General features: G+C 40.1%; 1 protein-coding gene across 4 annotated transcripts in view; it reads left to right on the forward strand.

Moving 5' to 3' along the window:
* The window catches only part of epha8 (eph receptor A8), a 132833-nt gene extending 120063 nt beyond the window's left edge, over positions 1–12770 (forward strand). For 2 of the 4 annotated variants that reach the window (XM_008410260.3, XM_008410262.3), the window contains exons 16-20: positions 738–965; positions 4553–4702; positions 4794–4984; positions 6141–6299; positions 7681–12770. In XM_008410260.3, coding sequence (XP_008408482.1) covers positions 738–965; positions 4553–4702; positions 4794–4984; positions 6141–6299; positions 7681–7795 — 843 coding nt within the window. In that variant the 3' untranslated portion in view covers positions 7796–12770. The remainder of the gene's footprint in view (positions 1–737; positions 966–4552; positions 4703–4793; positions 4985–6140; positions 6300–7680) is intronic. The other 2 variants (XM_008410261.3, XM_008410263.3) reach the window with 1 other exon arrangement.
* Positions 12771–14068: the final 1298 nt, after the last annotated feature.

Below are 14068 nucleotides of genomic sequence, written 5' to 3' on the forward strand. Positions count from 1 at the left end.
TGTGAACGATGACGTAGATTTTCTGCTGTTTCAGAGTTGCAGTCTGCCTGTAGTTTCAGCAGTGGCTATTCAGTTCCTTCACTACCGCGGGAGGAAGTGAAGGAAGTCGTTCGGTCCGTGTTGGTCACACTTCAAATGATTAAATTAACATCATCAGCAGGCGCCTCATTCAGATCAGCACTTCTTCCTTCACAGTGGAGGACGGCTGCTTACAGCAAAGACAGTATGAGCTAAGATTCATGACAAACGTCACAGCTAAGCATTATAAATTGGGCAAAATTTGAAACATAAACAGAGTTCATACCTCCAGGAAGGAAGCAACCGAGAGTCCAGACTATCAGCAAAGCGTAAGACCAAGAGCTGGTCTTTACCAGTCTGTACTGGATAAGTTTTTTAATAAATTAAATTTGAAAACAACTTTTTGCTCAGATTATTATTATTTTTTTTATTTTTTTATTCTTTTGATTATTTTTTTATTCTTTTGATGATGATGATGATGATGATGATCTGAAACACCCGAGTATGAGAAAGAAACAAAAACTAATCAAGCCTTTAAGGGTACGGAGACGTTTTCGCAGCACCATAACCATCTCCTCTCCTCTCCTCTCCTCTCCTCTCCTCTCCTCTCCTCTCCTCTCCTCTCCTCTCCTCTCCTCTCCTCTCCTCTCCTCTCCTCTCCTCTCCTCTCCTCTCCTCTCCTCTCCTCTCCTCTCCTCTCCTCTCCTCTCCTCTCGTAGAGACACGATGGTCAGTTCACCGTCATCCAGCTGGTCGGGTTGCTGCGCGGCGTCGCAGCAGGTATGACCTATCTGTCCGACCTGGGCTACATCCACCGGGACCTGGCCGCCCGCAACATCCTGGTCAACAGCAACCTGGTGTGTAAGGTATCTGACTTTGGCCTGTCCAGAGTCCTGGAGGACGACCCCGACGCTGCATACACCACCAGTGTGAGTTTTCACATTGAGGCAAGCATTGATGCAACAACACACACTCACACACATTCAGAAATTCTTTCAAATGAATTGCCTGGCCTCAAAAGAGGCAAGACTTTGATAAGAACTGATTAATGATGCAGTGTTAAAGCACTAAAGACTTGATTTACCAACATGTTAGAAATTAGATTACCTTGTTCAGCTGGATGATGTGTTAAGTTGCTTTGAGTAACTTTTTCCCATTATTGGCTCCATGGAAAAACATGTCTGATTTTCATTCTAAACAGGATTTCTCTGGTTTCATACCAGTCGTTCACAAATGGAAAAATATTCCTATGGCAAAATATTTGATTCTGATGTTGATTTTCATTTGTTTGATAAGGTATTTTAAATGAACAGTGTGGATTTTATAGTGGTTAGCTAAAGTAATCAGACCCCTTGAATGTTGCCACATGTTCTTAGGCTACAACCACAAACTTAAATGTATTTTGTTGGATTTTTTTGGTGAAAGATCTATAAAGACCAAGGGACACAGCCAGGGGGCACCGCGCTAGAGGGGCCGTCAAAATGATGGCACCCTTGCCCCTCAGTGGGGTCGGGAGGGTTGCTGGTGCCTATCTTCAGCTAACGTTCTGGGTGAGAGGCGGGGTCACCCTGGACAGGTCGCAAGTCTGTCACAGGGCAACACAGAGACAGACAAGACAAACAACCATACACACACACACACACACAGACACTCACACCTAAGGACAATTTAAAGAGACCAATTAACCTGACAGTCATGTTTTTGGACTGTGGGAGGAAACCAGAGTACCCAGAGAGAACCCACCATGCACAGGGAGAACATACAAACTCTATGCAGAAAGACCCCGGGCCGGGAATCGAACCCAGAACCTTCTTGCTGCAAGGCAACAGCTCTACCAACTGCGCCACTGTGCGAATAAAATATTCGACAGTGAAACATCTAGGTTTGAGTTAACTTTAGTCTTTTTTCAATTAGTACATTTGGCTTTTTTAAACATTTGATCTTAATCATATCCTTTAAACATCTTATCTATGATATGCGCTGGATATTCTTTGAAAGTCAAATTTTAAAGTAAGTTGATGAAGACGGTGTGAAACAGGCGAAGGATCACTCTGTGAGACAAACAGCAGGGAATCTTTCAAAGTGTAGTTTTAATTTGGAAGAAAATTAAAGTTAATTAAATCTACTTAAAAATGACAGAAAACTTAATGACAACAGGAGCGGGTGATCACCCATGAACACACACACACACACGCGCACACGCACACACACACACACACACACACACACAATTCACACTGTTAAAAGAAAAAATTAACTCATAGATTGACGTTTGGCCTAGAAAGTAAGACAAAGTAAAGTTCGGTTCCAAAACACTTTTACAGAAGCAATACTATCAAATTCAATCAAGTCATATGAAAGTGGGAGCAAAGTAAAAATTGTCTTGGTTGTGGAGGCGCTTCACTCGGGAGTAGCTCCGTATTAATCCTGCAGCCCATTGAGAGCTAAAGTATTGAGTTTCAAGTGAAAAAAGTAAAAAGCTTTCAAAATCCGATTCTATCACTTAACAGCACACAGATGAAAATAACGCGTTTGTTTGTCCCAGAATGTCTAAGCACAGCAATCATATTACAGAATGCAGAGGGATTATGAGCAGCAGCTCGGCGTCGTCCTGATAGGAGAGGGATCGCAGAGCGCGATAGATAGTGGAGAAAGCACAGCGTCATTACAGCACACCTCCAATTAATGCTCGATAGTACTTGGAGATTAATCCTCATTACTGCCAGGAGATTAGGAAACTTTTACCAAACGCCACATTTTCCTGAGATAAAGGCGGCGACAGAGTCGGGCTGAAGTATGAAGTTAAGATGTGTCGCCTTTACACCTTCGTGTTTAGCACTTTTGTTTGGTTGTCGACATTAAAGAGAAGCAAGACGATGCACCTTTCTTCAAAGAGGAGCAAAATAAATTGCAGTGTTTAAGTTAATTACACCATAATAGTTTAATGTAACCACAAACGACCATATTTGTAGCTATTAATATATATATATATATTTAAAGAAAAAATGTTAAACTACAGAATTCTCCAAGCTGAATAATAATAAAAATTGATGGACATTCTAATCTTTCAGTGGCACCCACAAATTTCTATAATTAGTCTCAGAAGTTGGCCCATATTTGCTGTTTCAAAACTCTTTGAAAGTTTTGAAACGGGCTGTGATTCTGTATAATGAAGAAGAATAGAACCTCTAGCAATCTATGATAACATGAGTGAGTCAGTAAAACAACTAACTTCTTTGCATGTCTATATAGACTGGGTTACTATGGTGTCCAGTTAGTTTTTTTCAAAAACTTACATGAACTTTTTGTATCCAGTAAATAGACCTGTTCTACAAGTAGAGCTTAAAGGTAAAGGTAATTTTATTTATATAGCACATTTTCAGCAGTAAGGCATACAAAGTGCTTCCATGCTGAACACAGTGCACTGGCAACATGAAGAACACTTTGTCTCCACCGCTCATCACCTTCTCCTCGGTGAATCATGCTAGCAGCAACATGTTTGGTTGTTGCTCGTCTTCGTCAGATTTGATGGGAAGAAAGGTTGAGCTGTAGCTGGTCCTCCTGCACAGCGTCACACAGGCACACTTAAGCTTTTCAGGCTTTTATTGGCAAAAACAATCTGGAAGCAATTTCACTTCACAATTACGAGCTGCTGGTTTTGGACAAACACAAAAATATGAATAAAATACATTCAAGCTGGTGGTTTATGTCAAAATGTGGAAAGGTTCAAGGGATGGAAATCCTTTTTCCAACCTCTTCATCAGTCTCCCTTCAATGTCTTTATGTAACTTTTATTAAAATATATATATACTTTTTACATATTTGTTGAAACTCTCTCTATGTTGTGACAGAACGGCATGAGTCAGATAATCTGTAAAAAAAAATCAAGCTCCTCTGACTTTTCCCAGTGCTCCTAGTGCTAACAAGAAGCAACCAATCAGAGCCAGGAGGAGGGGCTTAGGCCTGTCAATCATTCGTTCATCTTACTTCCCTCACACTATGATATGATTTCTCTCTGCTGTGATACATAGCCTGTTGTGAATGCGAAGTCTAGTTAACATGGCCACCAACAACGACATATAAATGTTTTTTTTTTTCCTGTTACAGTGAGTTGTTTCTCTGCCATTAGCACATTTGGGGGCGTGTTCATGATTGACACGATTGATAGCGCTAACACCCTCCTCCCGGCTCTGATTGGTTGTTTTCCACCGGTACATTCCGATCAATCTTTTCACAGATTATCTGTCTCATACTATGCTGTAACAACATGGTGACAAATATGTAAAGATCATGTTTTATACAAGCTTCCTACTGCAGCTTTAAGTTTGCTGCTGAATATAATCGTTGCCAAAAATATATATATTTAAAGAGTAAATAAATTGGAAAATAAAGTATACCTTATGATAAATCACATGGCATGACAACTTTAAAGATTACTTCCAGTGATAATCAACATATTTTTTGAGAAACTTCTCAGCTGCAGAGGAGCAGCATATAACGCTGTCGGATTCTGTTTGAACGGACTGACATATAGGGCGGAAAAATCCCAATCCGCTGGACGGCTCCGGAGGCCATAGCCTACAGGAAGTTCTCCTCCTCCAGCGACGTGTGGAGCTACGGCGTGGTCATGTGGGAAGTGATGTCATACGGAGAGCGGCCGTACTGGAATCTCACCAACAGAGACGTGAGCGTCGTCAGCCAAATCCGACCTTTGCCGGGAGAGTTCTTCCCTCTGTTTGCGCCAGTGACGTGTGACTTTTGCTTAACATTTGCAGGTCATTAAGTCTGTGGAGGAGGGCTACCGGCTGCCCGCACCGATGGGCTGCCCCGCTGCCCTGCACACACTCATGCTGGACTGCTGGCAGAAAGATCGCAACGAGAGGCCGCGCTTTTGCCAGATAGTCACCGTTCTCGACAAGCTAATCCGCAACCCAGAGAACCTGAAGTCCATGGACTCTCTCTGCAGGTAGGTGGGAGGCTCGCCGAATCTCTGTGTGCGGCGACGCGACGTGGCTCTGCTGTGCAACACGCCCAGCTTAATTTGATCAGACGGTGTGCCAGCATTTCATTAAATATTGGTTTAAGTGATTAGGAGATTAAGCTACCAGTCAGAGCAAAGGCACCACCTCCAGAGAAGAGGATTTTCAGGACAATATATGCCGACAGACTGTAAGGCTACTAGGTGTCCTACTGAGAGAGGCAGAGTAAATCCAGAATCAATTGTCTGCTGTCAAATGTGCATGTGGTTGGATAAAGTTACAAACAGGTTTTTCCTCATCGTTTTTGTGATGAATTCTCTGTGTGTTAACTACAGTCCATTCTGTGGTATTGACGTTGATCCTCAGTAAATCTGGTGGCATATTTGAGGGGACATGCTGTCTGAAGCTGGACCTTCCCTGAGATCATGAAGTTAGATACCGAGTCCTGAAGAGTTATTGGTGTGTGAGCATCGTGCAACAGCAGAAGATATAATCTATACTTGAGACAGAAGAAAGTGGAAGGATTCTCTTAGGTGCTTTCATACTGCCTCCGTTTTGTCCGCTTTAATCAAACTCCAGTCCGTCTGCCTAGAAAGCTTCGTTTGGGGAGATGTGAAGGCACAAAGTCTGATGCAGACCAGAAAAGTGAACTCTGGTCCTGCTAATCTAACTCTGGGTTCAGTTTGAATGCATTTGTGAACACCAAGCGGACCTGAAACCGCTCCAAAGGCAGGAAGTGACTACACCACAGGGCATTCTGGGTAAATACAACCAGAACAAACTCACAGGTTTCACACTTGCAGGAGAAATGGCTCATGGTCTTTTACCAAAGACAAAGAGAAATCCTCTACCCATTAAAATCTCACTTTGAACAGTTTTTTTTCAAAGCGTTCAATTTATGGATGTGAACCAAAGCAGCTGAAAAGTCCCAAATGGAACCGAGTCAACTGGACTGTCGGGTGTGAAAACAGCCTCGATGTGTCCGAGGCAGCGCTCATCCAACCACAGACACTAACCTGTCTGTCGTTCCAACTCCTGCTGATTCTGTCTCACTGTTTGCTCCCCAGCTTCAGCTAAGATTTTTTTTGTCCAGTTTCATCTCCATCCCATAACCGAAGCCTTTCCCTTTTCTCTTTGCTGCAGGTTAAGCAGTCCTCCGTTAATGGAGAGAGCCATCCCTGACTTCAGCAGCTGTAGCTCCGTAGACGAGTGGCTGGACACCATAAAGATGGGCCGATACAAAGAACACTTTGCAGCAGGGGGCTTCCACACTCTGGGACACGTCATCAGCATGAAGCAAGGGTGAGTCAGCACTATGATGGAGAACTATCATACTCCTTAAACTATGAAATATGAAATGGTTGTTGTAAGTAAATCAACTAGATTAAATGGAATTAAGACATTTTATTCAAGTGGTTATTAACTTGGTACAGAGCAGTGATCATTAAGTAGAATTAAGAAGAGAAGTCACAAAGCAGACCCAAACAGACTAAAAAAAACATTAATCAAATAAGACAAAAGTTAAGAAATCACAATAAATTCCAGTGTTCTTTAAAAGCTCACAATGTGCTTTTTTTTAAAGTCCTGAGCACAGCCAGCTGTTCACACTGCAACCTTGTGAATCTGCAGAGCGCTACTGTAATGATCAGCAGTTTCATTTATGTTTATGTTTTGATTATTTCTTCAATGTTTTTCTTACACTTTTAGTTTATATGATGGCGCTACTTAATTCATTCGCATAGTTTGTGCTTTAAAATATATTCTTTAGAATACTGTGTCTTTGTGTTTACTGTATGTGTCGGGTCGGGTTTTCTTTTCTTCTTGCTTTGTTTATTTCTCACCTTCCCGGCTGTTCATCATTTCCTCATTTGCCTCTGCCTGCTCCCTTCACCAGCTGATTCCACTCAACTGTGATTAGCTCTTCTGCTCTCTTTAGCTGTGTTTCCATTGACCAATTGAGCAATTTGACATTTTGAAATTAAATTTGCAGCAATTTTGAAACAAAAAAAAAAAGAAAAGTTTTTTGCTAAAAGGTTGTGGCTCTAGGCTGAGGTGATTTGTCTGCCGTACTGAAATTGCTTTAATCGTAAAACTCCAATAGAAATGTGCTTTTTTTGTGTGTCTCACACAAGTCACATGATCAACAATCGGATGTTGCCACTGGTGCAAATCATGAAGAAGAAGATGACAGGAAGTAGCTGGAGGATGAAGGCGCTGCATGTTTTTTAATGACTTATCGCGTAAACAAATGTATCCACATGTGATTTTAACTGCCTTTCTTATTATCTGGAAACACAGCAATTGCAAGGTTAGTTGTTTTTTTGGGGTTTTTTTACATTAGCGGAATATTGACAAAGTTTTGTCCACATTTGTGTTGGAAGCAAAGCTTTTTGTCTTTCTGTCAGTCCTTGTCCTCCATTTTTCCTCGACGACTTTGTTTTTCCTCCCTGTTCTTTTCTGTTCTGTTGGCTCAGTCGTTTCTCTGTCAGTTTTTCCATTCTCCATTTTGGACATCATCTTACACTCTGGTTCATCGCCTGCCTCTTGGGTCCGACCCCTAAACACAACCAACACACACAGTCTTAGAAAGTTCGAAAGCCTGTTTAAAGGGGAGGTTCTTTTTTCCACAGCACTGCTTTTGCCAGTGTGGATGATGAAAATGATTCAGTTTTCATGTCACCAGGGACATCCAGAGGCTTGGCGTGACACTCATGGGTCATCAGAAGAAGATCATGACCAGCGTCCAGCTAATGAGAGCGCAGGTCCTCAACAAGAGCGTCCCATCGGTTCACGTATAACTCCAGAGCCGAGGTTACTGACCACGTCACGGGCCCAGGCTTTTGTAAGGCCGAGAAGGACGCCTTGAAACACAAAACCGACAGGTAAACAGGACGAGACGCTATCTAAGAACTCTCCAAGATTTTTACTTGAGAATTTAAGAACAAAACGTAAAAGGATCGCCTGTGGAAGCAAGGAAACGTGACATCTTTGGGACCTACCTTTTCTTTTTCTCTTCCTACTGAATACAATTTTATCTCTTGTTTAAGAATGAAAAGACTGCCTTAATTCTGACATATAATTTTAAGTTTGTTGTCTACAATGAAAAAATTATAATAATTTATGGTGAATATATGAGAGTAGTGTGACTTCCAGTCCCAGGGAGGAGCCTGAGCCCTGCGGTGACGTAGCACGGGCCGCGCGTTTGGATACGTTCTGATGCCGCTGCAGAAAGGCACACCAATAAACTTTAGAAGAGAGCGGTTCAGAATGAGACTGAAGTGGAGAACATGAGCCGGGGCTCACCAGAGGGCCGGGGTCGTCTCCAGCTTCACCCCAGATTTGAGCTCTGACAGCAGGCTGCGGTGTCAGACCTGCTTCCCAACACGAACCACGCTGGAGCTCTACAACCTCCTGGCCGGCCGGCCTGCAGCTGCTGTACCCGGAAGATGTGTATAACTCAACTGTAGTGCACTTTATTCTACAATCTTTCCGTGTTCAAGAGGCTTTCTAGTTGAAACACAACTGAACACACAGCGCTAGCTAAAGGATTAGGTGATTTATCGCATCTTTTATTTGCCAGACAATAAATAAGCTAATCTAAAAGCTAAAGCCAGCAACACTCAGACAGTTGGGAGATGCGTCTGGTTTTTGTTCTGTTTTGGGGGGTTTTGTGTGTGTTAACATTACATGCGGTGCACAGGTAAATCTGTGGCCAGCTTGCTGAATAAGGGATTTGAAGTCTACCTCACGCTCTCAGCAGGAGACAGATCTGGACTGCAGGCAGGCCAGCTGAGCACAACGTTAGTATCTGAAATTTTGCAATAGAAATAAAACTGAGAAACAAAACAATGTTGTGACTTTAGCATGTTTCCAAAGTAGCATTCAGTTATCCATGCTATACCATCCTATAATACCAGAAATATGGACTTTTACATGTTTTTTTTGTATTTAGATCTAATATTTAAACAGTCAAAACCAAGTTTGTGTGAAACTGTATAATTTTGTTTTGATCCAGTTCTCTTTGCTTCAACAACGTCCTTGCTTCGACAGTTTAGCTTAACAAACAGTAACATAAAAACAGTTTTTATGTTACAGTTGACATATTCAAATTTCTAAAGATGAAACATTTAAATCTAAGAACATCTTTGTAATCCATTCAGATGGTAAATGACATATGGTTGTCACTAAAATGTGGTTTTTAGTTCGTATTTAGTTAACAATAAAGCTACTTTCTTTGCCTCTCCTAACTGTCTCTAGTGTTACGGTGCTAATAAACGGAAATGACGCTAACTCTAGGTTTTCGATTTTGTCTGGCACGTAAAGGTTCAAAGAAATTAACGACAGATTCATTTTTTTTGCTTAATTAAAAAAGAAACCTTTGAAAATAAGGTTTGTATATAAATTAATATATTTTATATTGACTGTATAAACACACATTACAATGTGTTTTAAAAAGCACATCATTTGACAGGTTTTATGGAGTCCATTCTTAAAGGGATGCATTTTCTTATTAGAGCAGCCTTTGATTCAGGAATTATTTCAACGAAAGCACATCTTTAATGAAAAAAAAAAAGTTTTACTTTCTTAAAGAAGAGAAGTTTCACATCAAAGTGAATCTGCGTCGAGGCAACGCGGTGGCACAGCTACCAACACCACCGTCTTACAGCAAGAATCTCCTGGGTTTGAATCCTGGCTTTGCTTTTTGGGTTGTTGTTGTTTGCATGTCGTCCTTCGTAGATGCATGGGTTCTCCAGCTTCCTCCTGCTGCTCAAAACTATACGTGTAATTTATCCTTTTGTGTGTATGTGTGTGTGTGGGGTGTGTGTGTGTGGTGTGTGTGTGTGTGCGCATGATTGTGAGGGGTTGATGATTTGTCTGAGATGTTCCTCCTGTGCTGTCCAAACGTATTTGCGCCCACACAGATTTCTCCTGGGATCCTTTTTGACACTTTTCAGATCATTAAACACATTTTAATATCAGACAAAGATAACGCGAATAAATACATAAAGCAGGTTTAAAAAAAAAATTCAATAATAGACAGATTTAATAACGAAATATCCAACCTATCTGTAGGTTGGTTTCATATACAACTTGTCTGTACATGAAAAAGACATCACTCACTAAACCTGATAGCTTAGCTTAGCTGTAACAACTGCCATGGAGCCTTATTATCTGGCAGTGAGTCTTTTATTTTGAAGGAATTTTGGCCTGCTGTTTTTAGCAGGATGAAGAGTTGGAGTGTTTTTTTTTTTACATGGACATCCTGTCTAAACATCTCAATCAAAGCTAAGTCTAGACCAGGGGTGTCCAAAGTTGGTCCTGGAGGGCCGGCGTCCTGCATGTTTTAGTTCTCTCCCTGGTTTAACACACCTGGATCAAATGATGGCTCGTTAGAGGTCTAAGAAGAACATTGACATGATGAAAATGTTGTTACTGCCACCAGGGAGAGAACTAAAACATGCAGGACGCCGGCCCTCCAGGACCAACTTTGGACACCCCTGGTCTAGACTTTGACTAGGCCATCCAAAACCTTCCATTGTTTCCATTAATCAGATAATTGCACAATTTGACTCTATTTATTTTTCCTGAAATAAATCAACTCATTAGAAAACAGTGTTTTGTATTAATATAGGTTGTCTTTGTTTGTTATTAACATTTGTTTGACAATCTAAAATATTTGTCTGTACTGTTAGCTGATAGCTGGCTAACTCCAACACAGTACCTAACTTTATAGCTGCCAATTGAAACAAATTAATAAGTTGTATAATTTAGGTAGTGCTCTTAAAATAACAGAATTAAAGTAAATTATGAGCATTTGTAAAAAAAAAGATAAAAATAAAAAGATATGTACTTGTATATTTAAAAAAACTGAATAAATATAGATTTTTTTTAGCAAAACAATGACTTTTCCAAAGACATCCAGTCTATCCAATATGACTGCTCATGTCCAACAAAGCGTTTCGTATTTGCTAAATCAAGACAAATTCAGTTTGTTCTCCATCAGCGTTGATCGAATTGCCTATCAAACTAGCAGATAATGGACATATTTCCAAACGTAGAAATGTCACAAATTACAGTCACCATTACTGCTCAGCTTCTTAATATTTATTCTATATATCTTTCATGCAAAAATATCACCCTGCATATGTTTCACATCAGATTCACACATAATATCTTGTCGCTGTGTCATCGAATGTCCGCTGTGTAACCAGACGTTTTCCATTCTCCTCAGACGTTAGAGCTCAGATCTGGAACCACGTTGACATGAAGATCTGCTTTTAGTCGTGGTTTTAGCTGCCATTACCAGCACAAGTCATTTTGGTTTTCTTCTCCATGTTTTTGTGTTGAAACACAAAAGGAACATTTCATGTGTGTGTATTGAAACATAAAATGTAAAATGTGCTAATGACTATGTGCCATGTCACCAATACTGGAAACTGATATTGGACTCATATTGGTAACTTCCAGATGTCAGCATTCTGACTTCAGGTGCCGTTCTTGCTGTAATGTTAAATGAGAATTCAGAAAATGTGATTTCTGAAGACAAAATGGTGGTAAAATTAAACATTTTTGAATGTTTTGTTTTTGTTTTTTTTTTTCCTCTTGGAAGAAATGTAGCACAACCGAAAATCCTTGTGTTATTATTATTTTTTTCAACAAAATGGTATTGTATCTTAAGTCTACTGAAGTAAAGTCAGGATCAGTGCTGATTCTTTTTAGATGATCCAAAAGTAAATACAGTGCCTTTAAAAAGTATTCACCCCCTTGAATGTTTTACCCTTTTTGTTGGTTATGATTGATTTTGCTTTTAAAAACCAATCACAATCAACAAAATTTGGCTTTTTTTGAAAAAAAACATTACAAAATAAATATGTTATAATGTTATAGTGAGAATCGATTACTACAAAAATAATTACAATCAAATAAAAATATGCATGTAGTTAATGGGGAATATTCATGCAACATTTATGTGAAATACTTTATTTAATTGTCATTATTTTTGTAGAAATACATTTTCACTTCAACATTAAAGCATTTTATCTCAACTCTTTGGTCCAAAAAGCCAAACTTTGTTGATCATAATGGATCGAAAGTGAAGAACATCCAAGGGAATGAATAATTTTTATTGGTACTGTATCTGCAGACATAGATCTGTGTGACTATGAGGTAACAACATGACACACAAACTGCAAAGGCTGTAAAATAAAGTGTTACTTTGACATCTGCTCACATGGTTTGCCTCAGTCCTGACAAAAGGCAACAAAACAACATGTCAGTGAAATGTTTTCAAATTAAAAACTTTGCCTAAACTTCTAAAGCTTGTCCGATTTGTGCGAACAGGAGAATGTCTTTTCTGGTAGAACTCCCTCTGATTGGTTGATACTGTTTTTATTAGAGAGAACTTTATTATATTTCTTGTATTATAGTGACATTTTACTACTGGTTTCAGACTTTTGTTTTCCTTTTGGATGCTATTGAAGTCACAGGGCTTGAACTGTAAATCCATATTTTCTAAAGCTAGGACCTGTTTTTTGCTAGATGAATTGATTTATAATGTATACAGGATGTTCAGTCACTGGAACGAAGAAAAAAAAAAGGCCCGATTTGTTCACATCTCATTATTTATTCAGACGTTTTGTTTCATAAACAATACCAACTCTGAAATGACCTGTTGTCATTGATGAGTCATCCTTGTTGCTAATGATAAGTCATAAATGTGCAAATTGTTCATAAAGACACAATAAAGGAATGTTCATCTGTGTGTGACTGCAACACTGAACTGTGAGCTGTTTCTGGAGCAGGTAGAACCCGGACCGGCCGGCACTCAATCCTTACTATTTAGTGGTGGTGTCTTTGTCTTTGGTCCAACGTTTTGGCTTGTATTCCAACAGCTTCTCACCTTGCATGGTTCCCACACGTCTTAAGTGAAAGGGGTCCACAACACTGACTCGCCATCTTGGTAGGCGCCGATCCGCCACGGCTTCCAGAGCAACAACAGAAAGTGTGACGATGTCTCTTCATGCGTGGAAAACCACATAATTTTCCTGTTTTCTGATCTCCATGGAGATCAGCCATCGCCTGTTGCCTCCTCCTCAAAATGTCACGATGCTGTTGTAAATCATTTTATTATCCTAATTGTAAGTAGAATAATTTATGCTCGCTTTCTTTCTGCAGGCGACAGTACACTTAGTGTGCTGACGCTGCGTGATGTCAGCTGAAAGAGATGTTATGCAATTATCAGAAGTAGAAAAATGGAATTGAAGACGTAGAAATGGGAGGAATGGGGAGGCTGGTTAATGAACAACATGCTCAGAACATGTTAGGACACACAGAACTTGAACCAGTAATCTTAAAGTTACTGGATTATTTGAATTTAATCAGATTTAAAGATAAATAACTATCATATTCATACTATTTGTTTATTATAATCAGTGATTTAGAGGCGACGGTTCCTATTATCCTCCCCAAAAACATTGGAGTCATCGTTGCTTCCTGAACTACACGGCTCAATAAGTCTGGTTCCAATAGGACCAGCTTCCTCTTCTCCATCACTCCATCCAGCTTCTTCCTCCTAACTTACAGATAAATCGTTTACAATGTCCTCCGCTTCTGTGCACCCAGCCTTAGCTGTTTACATTTTGACTTACCCTCATTACATCACCAGATGGCGCCGGCGTTTGACAAAGTTGCTTCAGACGAAAACAGCGACACTCTGCACTCTCAGAGAATATTTCTCAAATATTCTCTGAGAAATATTTATTAAAAGCTCCAGTGTACACAGAATGAAAGCACAGTATTTCATCTTTTTAAATCATGCAAGAGGCTTTAAAGGGGCTATTATACAAAATTGACTTTTTAATCTTTACGTCACGTTGTAATGTCATTCTCTCATCAACACCATACACATTTCAGACAGTCATGTTTGAAAAATCCCTGAATGTCTTCAGGGCGTACAGTGTGCCACATATTTACCCTAAGCTCCGCCTCTGAGCTGTAGGGGGTGTGGCCTGCAGGTGAGGGAGAAAACGGATTGTAACCACGTGATTCATCTTCAAACGAAGTACGTACCA

This window comes from Poecilia reticulata, chromosome 5, assembly GCF_904066995.2.
Source record: "Poecilia reticulata chromosome 5, P_reticulata-male-v2, whole genome shotgun sequence".
Taxonomy (NCBI): domain Eukaryota; kingdom Metazoa; phylum Chordata; class Actinopteri; order Cyprinodontiformes; family Poeciliidae; genus Poecilia; species Poecilia reticulata.